At 36.6% G+C, this 18,542-nt stretch overlaps 2 protein-coding genes and 1 long non-coding RNA gene across 3 annotated transcripts; 1 reads left to right on the forward strand and 2 right to left on the reverse strand.

The window, feature by feature from the left end:
• Positions 1-963: 963 nt before the first annotated feature.
• On the reverse strand, positions 964-8,716 carry LOC137722666 (cytochrome b5). The gene is made up of 3 exons (XM_068461719.2): positions 8,266-8,716; positions 2,108-2,174; positions 964-1,396 (listed from the first exon to the last, which is right to left on the reverse strand). The coding sequence occupies exons 1-3, from the start codon at positions 8,350-8,352 to the stop codon at positions 1,146-1,148; spliced, it is 405 nt and encodes a 134-aa protein (XP_068317820.1). The 5' UTR covers positions 8,353-8,716; the 3' UTR covers positions 964-1,145.
• A 1,344-nt stretch (positions 8,717-10,060) lies between these two features.
• Positions 10,061-10,681, reverse strand: LOC148697247 (uncharacterized). The gene is made up of 2 exons (XR_015961195.1): positions 10,325-10,681; positions 10,061-10,197 (listed from the first exon to the last, which is right to left on the reverse strand). It is a non-coding gene; the product is annotated as an uncharacterized LOC148697247 (long non-coding RNA).
• A 617-nt stretch (positions 10,682-11,298) lies between these two features.
• Positions 11,299-17,981, forward strand: LOC137721884 (26S proteasome non-ATPase regulatory subunit 1 homolog A). Its single transcript, XM_068460911.2, has 13 exons — positions 11,299-11,772; positions 12,620-12,689; positions 13,004-13,109; positions 13,273-13,384; positions 13,462-13,630; positions 14,599-15,062; positions 15,173-15,308; positions 15,399-15,647; positions 15,733-15,953; positions 16,092-16,350; positions 16,471-16,703; positions 16,797-17,298; positions 17,422-17,981. The coding sequence occupies exons 1-13, from the start codon at positions 11,630-11,632 to the stop codon at positions 17,743-17,745; spliced, it is 2,988 nt and encodes a 995-aa protein (XP_068317012.1). The 5' UTR covers positions 11,299-11,629; the 3' UTR covers positions 17,746-17,981.
• Positions 17,982-18,542: the final 561 nt, after the last annotated feature.

An 18,542-nucleotide genomic window follows, 5' to 3' on the forward strand; every position in this document is an offset into this window, starting at 1 on the left:
ATTACTCGTTTTATACAGGTTATCATTGGTTTACTATTATGTTTTATACCATATTGATATCAACATTGAATATTGGATTACTTACATTTTACCCTTATAGTTTAGGGATATTTTCAAAAGGAAGTTTAATTTTAACATTTTACTTTGGAAAGTGTTATTGGCACTCCAAAAATCTCATTCTACACTCTTCACAAGTGTATTTTTCTTTCTAAATATAGAAAGTTTGGAGCGTAGAATGAGAATTTTGGAGTGCTAATAACAATTTCCTTTACTTTTATGGTTTAAACTCATTACGCTGCTTAGTACTACGGTGTAATGTATCATCTTCACTTGTAAGTGATAAGTTTTAGGTTCGATTCTTGTCAAAGGCGAATCTGAACCACATTATTGCCAGCCTATTATGAGGCATAGCCCACTCCTCCACCCTTAGTATAGATAATATCGTTTATTCAAATAAAAAAACCACTCATAGCGCAATAGGTGAATAGGAAGCACCATGAAGTCTCCAAAATGAGTTATAAGGTATTAATCTAGAGATTTCTTGCAAGAGAAAGATTCTAATGTCATGGGGGACCTATATGTTTCTTGAGTCTCATGATTGTCCACCATTTCCTTGTTTATTTGTAAGCTTCATGGTGGGGTTGCAACTTGCAGGCCCTTTATTTTAGAAGGGATAAAGCATATCCTTTTGATTCTTCTCCACTTCCAAAGCTTCACATAATTATCAGTTGATTTTTACATAGGGGCATTGATATTCGAGTGTAAATGGGCTAGCTTGTATTGGGTTTAAGAGGGTTTCCCTGGTGCACATGAGAATTATTTGGGCCGGGTTCGATGCTCTGAGCTGATGAATTTGCTTGATTGTGGCCACGGGCATGATGAAATTCTCCATAATCTTCCCGTGCCCAAAAGAGGTGGATAATCGTAGCTTACCACTAATTGTCCCCCTTTTTAAAGAAAAAATAAAAAGAAAAATGTGAAACAGTTACAATTACGAAGCACACAATACCAGTAAAATATCATCCGATGCAAGACAACACAGCGAGACAAGTCTTAGATTGCCCAAACCAACCGAGTAGTATTCGTTTGTCACAAATGACTAAAAATTATGTCGCAATAACATAATCTAGAACCTTAAATGAACCTTAAGATGACTTGGCGTAAAGGCGGATGCCAAAAGCCAAACCCAAGATTGCAATGGGAACCAGGAACTGGAGAAGTTTGATGATAAACTCTGAAGTCTTGTCCTGATTGTAATTAGGCTGCTTCGGCGGAGTATATGTGGTACTTTTGGGGATAGTAGAGGCATCAATCTCTCCCACGTAGAAGTCCTTCAACATACCTCTGGCATTCTCGCTATGACCCACGTCCTCAAAATCATCAGTTGCATCCTTCCCTGGGAAAGTACATATAGCAACGTGAAGTTCTCTTCGTATTCAAAGAAAAGCATAAAGAGACAAGAAACAGCGTACACATATAATAGAAGATTTTCAATTGGGAAAATCACAAACATTGCAGATCTCTGCAGACCGTTGATCATGCCGTTGATACAGTGAAGTCAACATGATTAACAAAGTTGAAGGGCTTGTTAAAGAATATTACGTGCATAAATATCACACATATAGTTTATCAGATCCCTCTATTCCTCCTATTGCGGGATACTATAAGGCCGACCCTGCAGTGTGGTTCAACAATAAAAACAGTCTGTTTTATAAGTCTCCATTCAAGTGTCCACCTTGTAAAGAATCAACTAAATGGTGAAATAGAGAATTATTTGATTATTTGATTATCAACACCACAATTCAGCGTTAACTGAAGCACTATGATCGTCTATTTATTTGATCACAATCAGATGTCTGTGCATCCAAAGGGGAATCAAGGATGATAACTGATAAATGCTAGCAAAAATAGATGGTTCAGATGCTTGAAACACATTGAAAAGTGGCCAACAAAAGGTGACCTCTAAATAAGCTTCCTAAAGGCTCAATTTGATCAGAATCAGTGTGTGAATGATTAACTCAAATGTCAAATGAAGTTTGTATATTGCTCGCTAATTCTTGATGAATTTAAAAATTAATTCTTAACGAGATTTCATTTAACATCATACCCGTTGCTGACACCAAAACATCATCACCACCAGGATGGTCCTCCAAGAACCTCGTCACATCATAAACCTGATCCAAAAAGAAGAAATTGGCGGTATTTAGATGATATAACTGGGGGAGAAAAACAAGCACGCTATCTGTTTCATGCTAGGAAAAAGACAGAAATACCGAACACCTTGATAGTTTAGATCCTAGTTTGGTCATTCAATGTCTAGTGATAGTGTAAAACTACAAAAACTTCAAGCACACCTCTAGTTCCTAGAATGCACCTTTAAACAAAAGAGGAAATGATCAGAAGATATTGTCTTATATGTGGAAACAAGTAGAATTCTATACTGTAATCAGCTCGATGAGCTTAATTTTACTTGATGACAGGAAGCATAATTCTATATGACCACACAGCAGCTAATTATTTTGGCCTTGTTCATCCATCTTCATGCCTACATCTGTCCAATAAAACATTATTCTTTTGCCTATAACAGCTAAACGCAAAGTCAATTCTTCCTTCGCAAGTATCTATCTAAGCATCCTTAAACTGGATGTGTCTTAAATCTTTGTAACAACAAAACAAAAACAACAAGAGAATCTCATCACTGAGCATGTCAACACATCAAAGATAGTGTTTCAAAACATACTCAAAGATTTGCAGAACAAGAGAAGGAGACGTTTCTATCCAAATCCTAAAGCTTAGTAAGACAAATACCAAATAAATTACTAAGGTGACAGTAAAAATATAGATACTATTATTGGAGTAAACTACAAACTACAAAGATATAAGAGGAACAAAATAGTATTCTAAATCAATGAGAAAGAGTTTCATAGGCACTTGACCTTTCTAAAGGTCAAGGTAGGCATCAACTCCATGTTGTCAATAAATTTTTCAAATCAAACTGCCAAAAGGGTTATGACTACCAACAGTCATCCCTGTTACCTACTTCAGCATAATGTTGGACTCTAAGCCCATCAGTTGCATGATGTTGAATAGATTGGAAAAGAGCATAGTACTTCTTCCAGGGATTTCAAAATCCCCAAACTCCCAGACTTCCTGAATTACTTAAAGAGATGCGTAAAATTTAAGCTTCATGATGTTCGGTACATTAGACTCCAAAAAGAACTTCGGAAGAAAAAGCCACAAATGAAATGCTTCCATTTGTCGATGAAACAGACCTCTTTTTTTGATAAAAAATACAAAACATTTAAAAATGAAAAAACAGTACCAACAATGGTGAACAAGCTTTCCACTTCTAAGAAAACAGGCATCTGCTGATATACCTTCAGTAATTCCTTCACAAGCGAACCAAACATTTTGCCACCATAAACACTTAAACTTATCAAAACCCCAATCTTGAAGACTTAAAGCCAAAGTATGAAGCTCAATCAAACCCACACATATTGAACGATGGCATTTAAAAACAGGCTATTCCCTCAATTTTTCAAGGTCTAGTGCACATTTTAGAATACACTACCTCTTACGTACATGGTTAGTACTTAACAGGAGACTATATTATGCAATTATGCCATGTACTTCCATACTTTCTAAACCTCATAGAGAAGTAAATAAGTCCAACGTATTTACTAGTAACATCATTAGTCTCAAAATACAGTTACCAGCTAGAACATTGATTATATTGTTGATTCTTCTAATTTATGGCATTCTAGGCTAGGACATGTAAATTTTCATTCTCTTTTTAGAATGCATAATTTAGGCTTGTTGCCTAAACTTGATTATTTAAATAATATTAAATGTGAGACTTGTACAGAATCGAAATTTGCAAGTCAAAGCTTTAAATCAGTGCATGAAAAATCCAATGATTTGTTAGATTTAATTCATAGCCAACTCATGGTGGAAAGAACTATTATGTAACATTTATAGATGATTTCAGTAAGTATTGTTAAGTTTATTTACTTCATAGTAAAGATGAGACCTTGGATATGTTTAAGACATATAAGGTAGAAGTTAAGAATCAACTTAACAAAAAGATTAAAGTCTTAAGGTCCGATAGGGGAGGAGAATATGAGTCTCATGCCTTTGATGAATTTTGTGCCACACATGGCATAATTCATCAAACAACAACCCCTTATACACCGCAACAAAACGGTGTTGCCGAACGGAAAAATAGGACTTTTAAAGACATGATCAATTCTATGTTGAATAGCTCTGGGCTTCCACACAATTTGTGAGGGGAAGCTTTACTTATTGCAAATAAAATTTAGAATCGAATTCCACCTAAACGAGAAAGGAGTCATCATATGAATTATGGAAAGGAAGAACCCCAACGTTTAAATTGCTTAAAGTGTGTGGTTGCCTGGCAAAAGTACAAGTCCCATTGCCAAAGAGAACAAAATTAGGGCCTAAAACTATAGATTGTGTTTTTATTGGTTTTGCATCTAATAGTTCAGCTTATAGATTCTTAGTTTTCCATTCCAAAGTAAGTGATATATATGTCAATACTATTATAGAATCTATAAATGCAAAATTTTTTGAGGATAAATTTCCATACAAAATGGGCAAGTCTAACTTCTTGAAAAAGAGATTTCATGATGATGTGTCTGAGGTTAATGATGAACCTAGAGAACATGATGATGGTTCATCCTCATCTAGAGTTCAAGAAGAACTTGAACCTAGGAGTAAAAGGACAAATATTCGAAAGGACTTTGGGCCTGATTTTGTGACCTTATTAACCGTGACAGAACCTCAATCATTAAAGGAGGCCATGTCCACTCCTGAAGCTCCATTTTGGAATGATGCAGTTAACAGTGAAATAGATTCCATTATGCAAAATCAATGGGAATTAGTCAATTTGCCCCCTGGCAATAAGCCAATTGGGTACAAATGGATCTTTAAGAAGAAATTAAAACCTGATGGTACAATTGACAAATATAAGGCTCGTTTGGTAGCTAAAGGATACCATCAAAAACATGGTTTGGATTTCTTTGATACATACTTGCCTGTAACGAGAATTACGTCAATAAGACTGTTGATTGCTATACCTGCACTCCATAACATGGAAATACATCAAATGGATGTAAAGACTACGTTCTTAAATGGAGACTTAGATGAGGAAATATATATAGAACAATCCAAGGGGTTTGTGGTTAAAGGTCAAGAACACAAAGTTTGTAACCTTGTGAAATCGCTATATGGGCTTAAACAAGCTCCAAAGCAATGGCATGAAAAATTTGATCATATTATGATCACACATGGTTTTAAGATAAATGAGTGTGATAAGTGTGTCTACACAAAAACTCAAAATAATGCTTGCATTATGTTGTGTTTATATGTAGATGATATGCTTATAATGGGAACCAACAAAGAGATAATAAATTGGACCAAGAAGATATTGAAATCAAGTTTCGATATGAAAGATCTTGGTCTAGCTGATGTGATTCTTGGTAAAAAATCAAAAGAAACCAAGAAGGTTATATTCTTACACAATCCCATTATATAGAAGCTACACTTAGAAAATATGGTCATTTGGAAAGTAAAGATGCAATTACTCCTTTTAATGCCAATAGCAAACTAAAGAAAAATGGTGGTGATGTTATATCTCAACGTGAATGTTCACAAGTTATTGGAAGCCTTACGTACATTATGAACTGTACAAGGCCTGATATAGCATACTCAGTGAGTAGACTGAGTAGATATACATGCAATCCTGGGCATGATCATTGGGAAGCCTTAATTCGAGTATTGAGATACTTAAAGCATACAATGAATTATGGATTGCATTATACGAGGTATCCTCCTGTGCTTGAAGGATTTACTGATGCAAATTGAATATCTGATACAAAATCCACGAGTGGATATGTATTTACTTTGGGAGGAGCAGCAATATCTTAGAAATCTTCCAAACAAACATGCATAGCCTGATCAACGATGGAATCAGAATTTATAACTCTCAATAAAGCTGGAGAAGGAGCTGAGTGGCTAAGAGATTTTTTGGAAGATGTTCCCATATGGCCTAAACCTGTAACGGCAACATGTATACACTGTGATAGTTTAGCTGCATAATATCGAGCTAAAAATAGTGTATACAATGGGAAGTCTAGACAAATTAGACAAAGGCATAATACAATAAAGCTATGGCTTTCTAATGGTGTAATTTCTATTGACTATGTCAAGTCAAAAGATAATATTGCAAATCCGCTTACTAAAGGTTTATCTAGAGAGCAAGTTAAGCATACATCGAAGGGAATGGGTTTAAAGCCAATAGAGTAAAATGAAATTGCCAAACAGAAACCTAACCTAGCTGATTGGAGATCCCATGGTCTAGGTTCAATAGGCAAATTGGTTTGGCTAGTTTCAAAGAAGAAACACACTTACATACCCATTCTTATGATGGAACAAGTGTGGTGACTGCTGATGGGTGTCGGATATATTAGTTTAATGATATTGATACTTGTAAATCAAGTGGAATAGTAGCAGCCTATTCTTAATCAATATCACATATATGAGAGTAAATGTCGGGTCGCATTTATGAGAATTACATGGCTACATTCTCTAAAGCTCTCATGAATCCAGGATTTGTTCATGACCAAAATGAACACAAATGTATGAATCTGCGATGTATTGGTGTGACATGTTTTACTTATTGTCTTGGTTTACTGCAGAGATGGAACAGTTCAAGATTTTATATTCATTGTGTCATCTAGTAAATCTGATAAATATATACTAAGGTAGGTTCAAGTCCAAAAGACACCTCACCTGATTTGTGTCACATCTATTGTTTACACTCATTTTTCACCTTCCCCTAGGACCTAATAGTCGGCTCAAAATGTGGTGTATTGTAGGAGTTTTGAGCTCCTTTAAGTCCCACATCGGGGAACTCAAGGCAACTTGAGGTCCTTATATTGCTTTAGTCTCATTTATTAGTGATTTCGTGTTGGACCATTTGGAATGAGGATTGAGGCTTGGGCCACTAATTGTGTGGATTATACTTGATGATTATACCATAATATTAATATAAATTAATATTAATTAATCAAGAAAAGGGTCTTGGGTCTTGAGGCCTAAGAATTAAAATTAATCTGATCAATTAGTTTTAATTTCGAATTAAATTTTTAATTAAAATTAATTAAAAACGTTTTGATTAATAGACACAACTCTTTGGAAAGAGTTGTATAGCTTCAGATACATCCAAAAGGTATTTGAAGAGGTATGAAAGATCCAATATAATTGGAGTCCTTAGTTCCATCGAATATTATATTTTCTTCCTTCTCCTCCGTACAAACATTCAAGAGAGTAAACACACAAAGCAATTCGCTAGAATTCTATAATCCAATGCGAGTTGTAGAATTAGGTAGTTGTATCCTGGTCGAGCAGATGTTGTAGAACCACAAGCACAAGAGTGGGGCGGAAATACTGTTCAAAGGACATAGCTTTTGCACTAGCCTCTACCTGCTATAATCAAGTTTGTACCATTTTGTTCTTGTATTTGTTTCTGTAATTTCATTTTGTATAGAAAGTATTTTTAGTTAATAAAGTGTTAGAATTTCAAGTTCTGTTATTTTTATTTATTTCTGAATTGTCCTCCAACATTTTATATTTTCTTTAAATCAGGTTGTCCCATATCCAGATTCCTATGCCATACAGTCTTGGTCGAATCACTAGCAACCAAATTGCAAATGCAACCATTTAGTAGTATGCTTTACAGAAACACATCCATGTGAATTTATATCTAAAGATCATAGTGGACGAATCCATCAGGGCCCCTAAACATAAGTCATCAATTGCACTATCAGCAAGCCATAAACATAATCAGCTCAACCAAAGTTTTGTGGTATGAAATTAACCGAAACGTCTTCAAGATTTACATTATGGGCATGAATTTTAACATTCATAGCAACAGATTCTTCTTCACCAAAGTAAAAAAAAACAACAGATTCTTCAGGTGGGTTTATTTTTAAAAATAATAATAATAATAATAATAAAATAAAAAAATAAAAAAAAATAAAAACCCAAGATCCATGATTCTAACAGGGAACCCAATTGTCAATTTCATCATATGTATGATTAAACTCGCAGCCAAAGAATTCAAATTCCCAATCCTTAGTGAATCAAAGCCTTCAAATATAATATAAAGACATAGAATACAATCCAAGAAGCAAGTAAGATGATTGGATTTCATATCATAGGGTGAAAAATGGGAAAAGGGAGAACCTTGCCGCTGATGATTAGCCAGCAGTCCTTGGGGGTGTTGTGCTCGGAGACTTGAGCCAAAGTGAAAACCTTTCCGTCACCACCCATTTGCTTTTCTTGGTATCTCCGCTGCGTACTGATGAAGGAGACAATGCAGGTGGAAAATTGAGGGAGCTGGTGAGGGTTGCTTAAATACAAATGTAGATCATTTAATGCGGGGAGAACAGTCAGTGTAGGGTAAATAATGAGAGAGAGAGAGGATGGTTAGGTTATTGAAGGGAAAATAGATTTGGGTAGGTAGCGAACTGGTGATTCGACCTGGTGATTTTCAAAGATTACAGGGCATTGTTTGGTTGGTTGGTAGCGAACTGGTGAATTTCGTAGAAAGTTCGGTCCCTGAACTGCTGATTTTGGTGGAAAGTTTGGTCCGTTTTGTTGTCTATTTCCACGTTTTTTCTAATTATGTTGCGTCTTTCAATCCTAAGAGCATTCCATCAGTTAGTAGAAGTCCACCCGTTTGGCAAGAACAAGGGCAAGGCAATAGCAAACGCTATTCGCAAATATTTATTTTTTATTCTCTATGCTTTGTTGGTCTTACCTAGTAGAATCACAAACCAAAATAACACTCCCACTAAACACAACCCGTAATCACCGCTTTCTTCTAAACTTTCTACTAATAAGAAGTAATTTTGACCATGGATTGAGCATGAATTGTTGACACATTAGACTTTGGGCATTAATTTTGATCATGTTCAACTTCAACGTGATGGAGCAAAGAAGATTGGAGAGCATTGTCAACTTTGGTTTGGAAGAGCAACTCTGGATTGGAATTTGGTATAGCAACTCTGGGCGTTGTCTACGAATCCCGCCTCGGCCATAAATACCAAAACATCTTTATATATAAAGTCAGGGCCCAATGAACAGTATTTTTTGGTGTCATAAGCTTCACCAAAAATCATTAGACAAAAATGCCTCTCAAACAAAAAACTTCAAAAGCAATCCAAAATGATACATCAAATGTGGCAGGAGTATTTTCATCATTTTAACAATGTTTTTTTTTTTAATAATTAATTTATTTTGTACAGTTTTTTTTATTTATAATAATTAGTATCTCACAATAAACTAAGAATAACATGATTCAATTAATTTTTCATTAAATATTGTTTTTTTCTATTTTTAAACAAGTTCAAAATACTCTAAGAACAAGTCCATCCGTTTTAGGGAGCAAAAGTAAGGACAATGCAATTTATTGTCTTACTATTCTCACTCTTAAATATTTTTACTGTTAAATTAATTATGACCGTTGATTTTTCACTGTTGGATGGCCCAGATTGTGCCGCATGACATATTGAAAGAGTTTTGAAAATCCAACGGTTGTCAACCCAAGGGGAACGAGTTGTCGGCTCAGTTAGGTGCACATGGGTGGGCCTGGGCTTCTATCGCGTGACGTCATTGCCGACGCCAGCCACTGCCAGCAGGCTCAAGGCCCGACAGTTTATGTCTAGGCAGCCAACGGGCTCCTGCCCTTGCGCCAATTGCCTCCCCGTTTTTGGACCGCTGGAACGCCTTTTTTTAGGCCGACGGAAATTTAACCAAATGGGCTACCGCTGGACTTGCTCAAGTAAAATGATCTGCAACACTACAATTATAATAATTTTCCCCGTCTTTTCACTAGTTATAATAATAAATAACCAATTTATGGTTACATTTACTACGGTGAAACACAATCCGCAATGTGACAATTTTTTTTTTGGTCAATCGAAGTAAATTTTATTAAAACAAAGTTGAGAATCATAAAATAAAAGAATCCAAAACAACCAAGCAAAGCCAACTTCATATAAATAAATTACAGTAAATAAGCCTAAAAGAGGCAAGCCATAGTAACACGAAAGCAAAAAAAACCAAGAATTGAAGAAAGCAAACAGCCGCCTCCACCATATCAGCTGCCACCACCTAGAAGACAAACAAACGAACCAAATGGATCAATAGAAAATGGAGGTATATGGTAGTGCAAAAAGCAATGAACCAACAAATCATAATCCTACCAAATAGTGGAAAAAACACTTTAAAAGCTACTAACCACCGAAGAGCGCTGCAGATAAGATCCATGAAGGAAACTTCCATAGAGTTGAGTAGTAGAGGTAGATGGTAAAGGACATGCAATGAGAATGATATTTGAAGAGGAAAATGGCAGATCTGAGACAAGTTCAAGTGGACTGAAGCAAAGTTTCAAGAACACTGAGATAGAAGCTCAGACCAAATACAACCGAGAAAAATAGACATAAAAAGGTTAAGAAAAATGTTGGGAAAAGAGAGAAGACTGAAAATTGAAAGGATTTGGCTGCTACCGACCCAACCGAAGAGGGTTGGCTATTGAGAATGAGTATTATAGGGTTGGCCAGGAATGGGAGAGCTTTTAGGAAGGCCGACCCCAGGTTCCAATATACTATCATACCTACGTATTAGCATTATCGGTAGTCTAATTTTTTTTTTTTTTTTTGGGTCAAATAATAGATTTTGTTAAATTAGATGTTAGATTAGCTATCAATGAAATTTGAAACCACTCTGTCATGCAAGGACTCAATAACTTTTTACTACTATGATAAAGGGTCACTTGTCATTATCAAGGTAATCTATTACACTGTGTTTGGATGAATAAATTTAAGATAAAAGAAATTTGAAAATGATGGAAATTGAAATGATGAGATTTTATTTTCTAAAGTTTGTGAATTTTCTTGTTTGGTTAATCTAAAAGAATAGTGAAATTGAATACGAAATTTGTTATTTTAAACTCTCAATCATAGAAATTGGGAAATGACACATATTTACATAGAATTTAAACTTGAAAATTGGAGGTTTCAAATTCTAAGTTTTTTTCGACGCGGAAATTCTGAACTTCTATATTTATGAATCCAAATAAGAGAATTAGTGTATGTCAATTTATAAATTTTAACTTTTATCCAAATTTCAAGTTCATTTTTCTCGTCCAAACATAGTGTTAGATTTTGATTGGCGAGAGAGTAAGGTGTGTAGGGTTTCATAATTTGAAAAATTGTTTTCAGTAAAATCGAATCCAACTTGAAAAGTAATTAGAATCCGGCTGGTCCATTGTTATTTGTAATAACTATGAAAAAGTATTTCTGACTTGTTGGGTAAGCATACTCCTACTAAACCTCGAGAGACTAAAGAAGAACAAAGCAAATTCCCAATCACAAACCAGAACTCTACCACTCTCTCTCTCTCTCTCTCTCTTTATTATATTATTTTTCTACTGGGGTGCTGCTAGGGTTTCGAATCCACTTTCCCCAAATCGGAACCCAAATCCTCCCGATCCCAATTCGAACGAACCCTAGGGCTCGTGTAAGCGGTCGGTGTCGGTGCAGCTATGGCGACCTTGGTGAGCTCCGCCGGTGGGCTACTGGCTATGCTGAATGAGACCCATCCCTCGCTCAAGCTCCACGCTTTGTCCAACCTCAACAGATTGGTTGACGGCTTTTGGCCCGAGATCTCGACTAGCGTAACCATCATGTACTTTCTCTCTTTCACCCTCTGTATTCGTTGAATTTTCGGGATTAGGGTTTGCATTTTGCTTGTTCTTCATCTGTTTGACAGGTTAGAAACTTAGGGAAACAATTTTTGAAACTTAAGCCAAAATTGGGGAAGATTTACTTTTGTATTTTTTTTTTTTTTTTTTTTTTTTTTTTTGAGAATTGAGTAATCAATGATGTGAAAGATTTGATATTTCGTGAAATTTTGTATACTTTGCACACAGTTTTTCTTTGTTATCATTAAAAGAGGGTTTCTTTTCTTGTGCAGTTAAGAAAATTAGGGTCTTATGGGTTTATCTGTTGGAGATCAGCAAATGTTTTTTTGGGTGGTGATGGAATTGAGTGGTGTGTAGGTTATAGTAATTGATCATTCGGTGGTGAAGGTGATGACAGTATATAATCCAATAAGAAAGCAGATACGGAGTTGTCATGATGGGGAGTTGACTGTATTTCACTAATGGTGGTGGTGAATAAGAATGTGGATGAGGGTTTTGGTATTTTGAAGCCCTGATTATACTATATTTAGGACTTAATAGAAATATGAACTGCTTAGTTTTCCGTTTTGCAACTCAGTTTTCAAACATTACTGTCGAAGTAGTCAAGAGAAAGCTTAGTACTGGGGACGTATTAACTGGGTTACGCTAGTGCCTTGTCAACTTTTGGTTATGTGTCTTGTCATTGCAAGTTGGTTCTAGTGTTAGTGTGCTTCTATAACCTTAGTCATGCTTATGAGATTTTGGAAATGTTGCAACAATTAAATTTTGTAGTTTATCTTTTGTATTTTTTTTCTTTTATTTGTTTCTTTTCTGAGTAATGTTGTTGTGCAGAGAAAGTTTGTATGAAGATGAGGAGTTTGATCTGCATCAGAGACAACTGGCTGCATTGCTTGTGTCAAAGGTAAAAATTAACTGTTCTGCTTTCTTGATTATTTGTTTCAAACTAGTGTGTGACAGACAAGATTGATTGTTACTTTCTGAATTTACTTGCGAGTTGCATCCAAAGGGCTCAACTTGATTGAAAATAAATACTTGGAAGTTAAGAACCATTAGTAAACGAGAAATTTTAAATAATTACATGTGAATATGATCAGTAGGCGTTCAAATCTGTGTCTCTCTTCATCCTCTTGTGAGGGAAGATTGCATATTTCATTGGATGTGTAAGTTTTACTACCTTATATTTTCCTTACTTGACTTATGTTTTTTCTCACCTAGGTTTTCTACTATTTGGGTGAACTTAATGACTCACTTTCCTATGCCCTTGGAGCTGGTTCCTTGTTTGATGTGTCGGACGATTCTTATTATGTTCATACTCTTCTTGGTAAGAATGTTTCTATGTTTTTTTTACCTGTACGAGAGAGAGAATATGAAACTTAGAGGCGTTAAAACATACAATTTTACTTCTCATCTATATACGGAAATTTGAGAAGGTATAATCTGACTGCATTTACATGAACTTTGTCGTGGTTTGCTCCTCTCGTCAGCCAAAGCTATAGATGAGTATGCCAGTCTGAAGTCAAAGGCAGCAGAATCCAATGCTGAATCAGTAAATGTGGATTCTAGGTTGGAGGCCATTGTGGAGAGAATGCTGAACAAGTATGCAGCCCTCTAATGATTTTAAATGCAATAATTGTTACCTTTAGCTTTCTTACCCTTTTTTCCTTTCTATTTAGGTGCATCATGGATGGAAAATACCAACAAGCTATGGGTATTGCAATTGAATGTCGAAGATTGGATAAGCTTGAGGAAGCAATCATAAAAAGTGATAATGTTCAAGGAACATTGTCATATTGCATTCATGTCTCTCATTCCTTTGTTAATCTTAGAGAATATAGACACGAGGTAAGGTTTTTCCTATGCATTGATGATACATTATTAGCATCTGTGCTGTAAATACATGTGACTTGGTATCTCTTTCTTTTACCATCAAATTATTGCTAGTATGATGTTTCTGTTGTTATGTGGTCTGTATCAAGTATACCGTCTGTATCAAGTATACTGTCTAGGAATATGCAGTGATACATAAATCATTTTCTTGTTAGTTCCTGTTATAGAAGTATGTTGGTGCAATAAACTACATAGCTTCAATGTGTTCTTACACTTTCACAATGTAGTTAGGTTTCTCTTTCATAGTAATTTAAGGTGCGATAACATATAGGTCTTAGAGTTTGTGGAGTTATTTAAAATGGCAGAAAAGCTACATTCAGAGTGCTAGTTTTTTATTTTTTATTTTTTTTATAATGGTGGTATGGGTATTTGAGTTGGTCGAGGTGTTTTGAGTGAAAGGAAATGCTCATTGTGAGAATTGTAACATATTTTCTAAATGTGGGGAGAAGTAAACTCTTTTGAACTAATTGTAGCACACGTGGAACCTGTATTTTGATATCATTTTTGATGTTGTTGGCTGGACAAGTAACATTAGGTTTACGTATTTGTCTAACTTTTTATACTGCATGCTCCAACACCTTTGGTTGTGTCTAATGCGGTTAAGATTGTCTCCCTAATGGTAATCTTAAATTTTGTCGTTTATGGCGATTTATTATATAATAATTTTAATTGAAATACAAAAAACCAGCCTAGGTCCCGTCCTTTCAATTCTGATTATGTTTTGACAATTTCCCTGTGGAATTAGGATTAGGGTATTGCGGCAGTTATAGAGTTTATTTTCACTTGGTAGTGGACTACTTGTTCAACTGTTTTTGCCCCCTTAGTAAAGACTAAAGAGTTGTCTATCTCAAGTCATGCCTTGTGCTAATTTTGTTTATCATGTAGAGCGACAAACATTTGAACTCGTTTGGGTCTTTGTACAGGTCCTTCGTCTTCTTGTCAAAGTGTATCAGAAGCTACCTTCTCCTGATTACTTGAGCATTTGCCAGTGTCTCATGTTCCTGGATGAACCAGAAGGTGTAGCGAACATATTGGAAAGGCTTCTGCGATCTGAAGACAAGGATGATGCACTTTTGGCATATCAAATAGCCTTTGATCTAATAGAGAATGAGCACCAAGCTTTTCTCTTAAATGTGAGAAACCGCCTTTCACCTCCGAAGACTCAACCTTCAGAACCCGTGCAGCCAGAATCAACTGAAGCTTCTCAAAACGAAAGTTCTGCTGCAGAGGATGTTCAAATGACAGATGAACGTTCTACTCCTAATGTGACTGTGAATGAAGATCCGAAAGAAGTGGTCTATTCTGAAAGGCTGACAAAAATTAAAGGAATTTTGTCTGGAGAAACGTCAATACAGTTGACTTTACAATTTTTGTACAGTCACAACAAGTGAGGCTGCTATATTATTCCTTGAATTTTTTTATTTCATTAATTTATGAAGTAGTTTTGGAATACAGTGATTGAGAAGTGGTTTGACCGTTTTTGTGATTTGCATATAGGTCCGATCTTCTTATTTTGAAGACAATAAAGCAGTCAGTCGAGATGAGAAATAGTGTATGCCATAGTGCTACAATTTATGCTAATGCAATTATGCATGCTGGAACAACCGTGGACACGTTCCTGAGGGAGAATCTGGTAAGCCAGATATCTCAGCTTTTCCTTTATATCTTTTGCAATGATATATTTTCTATGAGTATTGACCACTTCTGTTCTACAAATTCTCAGGACTGGTTAAGTAGAGCTACAAATTGGGCTAAGTTCAGTGCAACAGCAGGGCTAGGTGTTATCCACAGAGGCCACTTGCAGCAGGGAAGATCGCTGATGGCACCTTACTTGCCTCAGGGTTCAGCAGGTGGCGGTGGAAGTCCATATTCAGAAGGTGGTGCTCTGTATGCTCTGGGTCTGATTCATGCCAACCATGGCGAGGGCATCAAACAATTCCTTCGCGATAGCCTGCGTAGTACTAATGTGGAGGTGTGCATTATATGTACTAGTGTTTATATTTTTTTGTGCACATAAGTACATTGCTAAAATTTTCTAATGGGACCTTTTGATGCAGGTTATTCAACATGGTGCATGCTTAGGTCTTGGCTTGTCAGCTTTAGGAACTGCCGATGAAGAGATCTATGATGACATTAAAACTGTGCTATATACTGACAGTGCCGTTGCTGGTGAAGCTGCTGGGATTAGTATGGGTTTGCTTATGGTTGGAACTGCAAGTGAGAAGGCTAGTGAGATGCTTGCCTATGCACATGAGACACAGCATGAAAAGATTATCAGGTATAGATCATTAAGTGGTTAGTTTTTTACTTGTGTTGTGCTCTTGTGGAGTTCTTGTGATAAAATAAAATAAATTAAGAATTATTTATCGATGAAAGTGATCTGTGGTCTGCGCTGACTCTGTACTGTATGTTATAGAGGGTTAGCGTTGGGGATTGCTCTGACGGTATATGGGAGAGAAGAAGAAGCTGACACTCTAATCGAGCAGATGACAAGAGATCAAGATCCTATTCTACGTTATGGTGGCATGTATGCACTGGCGTTGGCCTACAGTGGGACAGCAAACAACAAAGCCATCCGTCAGCTACTGCATTTTGCTGTATCAGATGTGAGTGATGATGTTAGGAGGACTGCTGTTCTAGCACTTGGGTTTGTCTTGTACTCCGAGCCAGAGCAGGTTTGTACTTGTTTTTCCATATTTATGTTTCTGATACTGCATCATCTGCTGATGCCCTTTTTTACTTTTCTATTGATCTAACAAATACCTTATATGTCTAAATTGCATTGGTAATTGTAGACACCTCGAATTGTCTCCCTGCTATCTGAGTCCTACAATCCTCATGTTCGATATGGTGCTGCTCTTGCCGTAGGCATTTCTTGTGCTGGTACTGGCTTGAGTGAGGCCATTTCTTTGCTAGAGCCTCTAACTTCAGATGTGGTTGATTTTGTGCGCCAAGGTGCCCTCATTGCAATGGCGATGGTCATGGTCCAAATTAGTGAAGCCAGTGATTCTCGCGTTGGAGCATTCAGGTACTGTCTTTGTAAAACTGCCACTTTTCCCAACTCTATCTCTCTCTCTCTCTCTCTCTCTCCCCATCTCATTTTGGAACAATTTTTGTGTAGGCGGCAATTGGAGAAAATAATTCTTGACAAGCATGAGGACACCATGAGCAAAATGGGTGCAATCTTGGCCTCTGGGATTCTTGATGGTGGGGGAAGAAATGTGACGATTAGACTGCTTTCCAAGACGAAACATGATAAAGTTACTGCAGTTGTTGGCCTTGCTGTTTTCAGCCAATTTTGGTACTGGTATCCCCTTATATACTTTTTAAGCTTGTCATTCTCACCAACGGCTTTGATAGGACTGAACTCGGACCTGAAAGTTCCGAAGTTTGAGTTCCTTTCACATGCAAAGCCTTCACTGTTTGAATATCCTAAACCCACCACTGTGCCAACCACTACGTCGGCCATAAAACTGCCCACTGCTGTGCTGTCAACATCTGCAAAGGCCACGAAAGCTAGGGCCAAGAAAGAAGCAGAGAAGGCAAATGCTGAAAAATTATCTGGGGCCGAGACTTCTGGAAAAGGAAAATCATCGAGTGAGAAAGATGGGGATGCAATGCAGGTAAGCAGTATGGGCATAATGCTCCATGCCATCTTTTTTTCTTCTTCCTCCCTTCCCAATACAGTCCATAGTTTATGACATCATAACTGTTCTTAATCGAAACCACTTTATTCTCTTTGGCAGGTTGATAGCTCAACAGAGAAGAAATCAGAGCCTGAGCCTTGTTTTGAGATTTTGACGAACCCAGCTAGGGTGGTTCCTGCACAGGAGCAATACATTAAATTTCTGGAAGATAGCCGATATGTGCCAGTCAAGTTAGCACCATCTGGATTTGTTCTCTTGAGAGACCTGAAACCGGATGAACCTGAGGTGCTATCACTTACAGACACACCGTCTTCCACAGCTTCACCTGCTGGTGGAGCAGCAGCAGGACAGCCGGCAGCCACTGCCGCCATGGCAGTCGATGAGGAACCACAGCCTCCTCAAGCCTTTGAATACACTGCATGATTCTCAGTTCAGTAAGCCGGAATGGTATTCTGAATATTCTGCGGGTATTGTTGACTAGATTGTTTTACTTTCCGGCGAAAATGTTGAATTTTCATTTTCATGTGATTTCATGAGTTATGAATTCGCTGGTCATCAACGATGATACTGTGGTTGTCTGAACGAAATTTCACATTGCAGCGGACTCATGAATGCTTATCGCTTCTGCTTGTTGCTTTATCGACAAATATTTTCGTCAATCGGTCAGTTATACCATGTTGTATTTTCGCATTAACTTGGGAAGTATTGAAGGCTTTGATGCCGCCTAGGAACAAACAACCTGGATTACACCATGAAGATGAACGGATGGTCAAACTTGCTTCCAATGGTTAAAAGAAAGGAAACAAAATCAAATTTTCACCGCCGACTTAACTACGCAAGGAGCTGAGACCATGTGTGGTGTTGGCTTTCGGTTTGCCAACTTTGATTGCGAAAACCCACCTCCTCGGCTCCCTTATATTAATGTAAAGGGAGAATTGGATCACAATGATATGTAGGGGTGGATTTTTTTTCAAATTATTGTGCCAACTGAGTTGCCGATCGATAATGACACGGTATTGTTCTTAACCCAAATTTTATGGTACGGTATTGGTATTTGACACCATTACTGATGGTATTAGGTACCACACTGAAGAATATAAATATATATTATATAATTTATATTTATAACATCTATAATATTTTAATAATATTAAATGGTATCAACTTAAATTCTTTTTCTAAATACTACTAATACGTTTAACGGGTAAAAAATATTGATT

The sequence above is a fragment of the Pyrus communis genome, chromosome 4, assembly GCF_041283825.1.
Source record: "Pyrus communis isolate YQ-2024b chromosome 4, ASM4128382v1, whole genome shotgun sequence".
In the NCBI taxonomy this organism is placed as follows: Eukaryota; Viridiplantae; Streptophyta; class Magnoliopsida; order Rosales; family Rosaceae; genus Pyrus; species Pyrus communis.

Coding starts and splice junctions, on each gene's coding strand:
- LOC137722666 (XM_068461719.2), bottom strand. CDS start 8,352: ATGGGTGGTGACGGAAAGGTTTTCACTTTGGCTCAAGTCTCCGAGCAC. Junction 2,175..8,265: donor GGCTAATCATCAGCGGCAAG/GTTCTCCCTTTT, acceptor TTTTTGGATCAG/GTTTATGATGTGACGAGGTT. Junction 1,397..2,107: donor TGTTTTGGTGTCAGCAACGG/GTATGATGTTAA, acceptor GTACTTTCCCAG/GGAAGGATGCAACTGATGAT.
- LOC137721884 (XM_068460911.2), top strand. CDS start 11,630: ATGGCGACCTTGGTGAGCTCCGCCGGTGGGCTACTGGCTATGCTGAAT. Junction 15,063..15,172: donor TTTTTGTACAGTCACAACAA/GTGAGGCTGCTA, acceptor ATTTGCATATAG/GTCCGATCTTCTTATTTTGA. Junction 15,954..16,091: donor CAGCATGAAAAGATTATCAG/GTATAGATCATT, acceptor TGTATGTTATAG/AGGGTTAGCGTTGGGGATTG.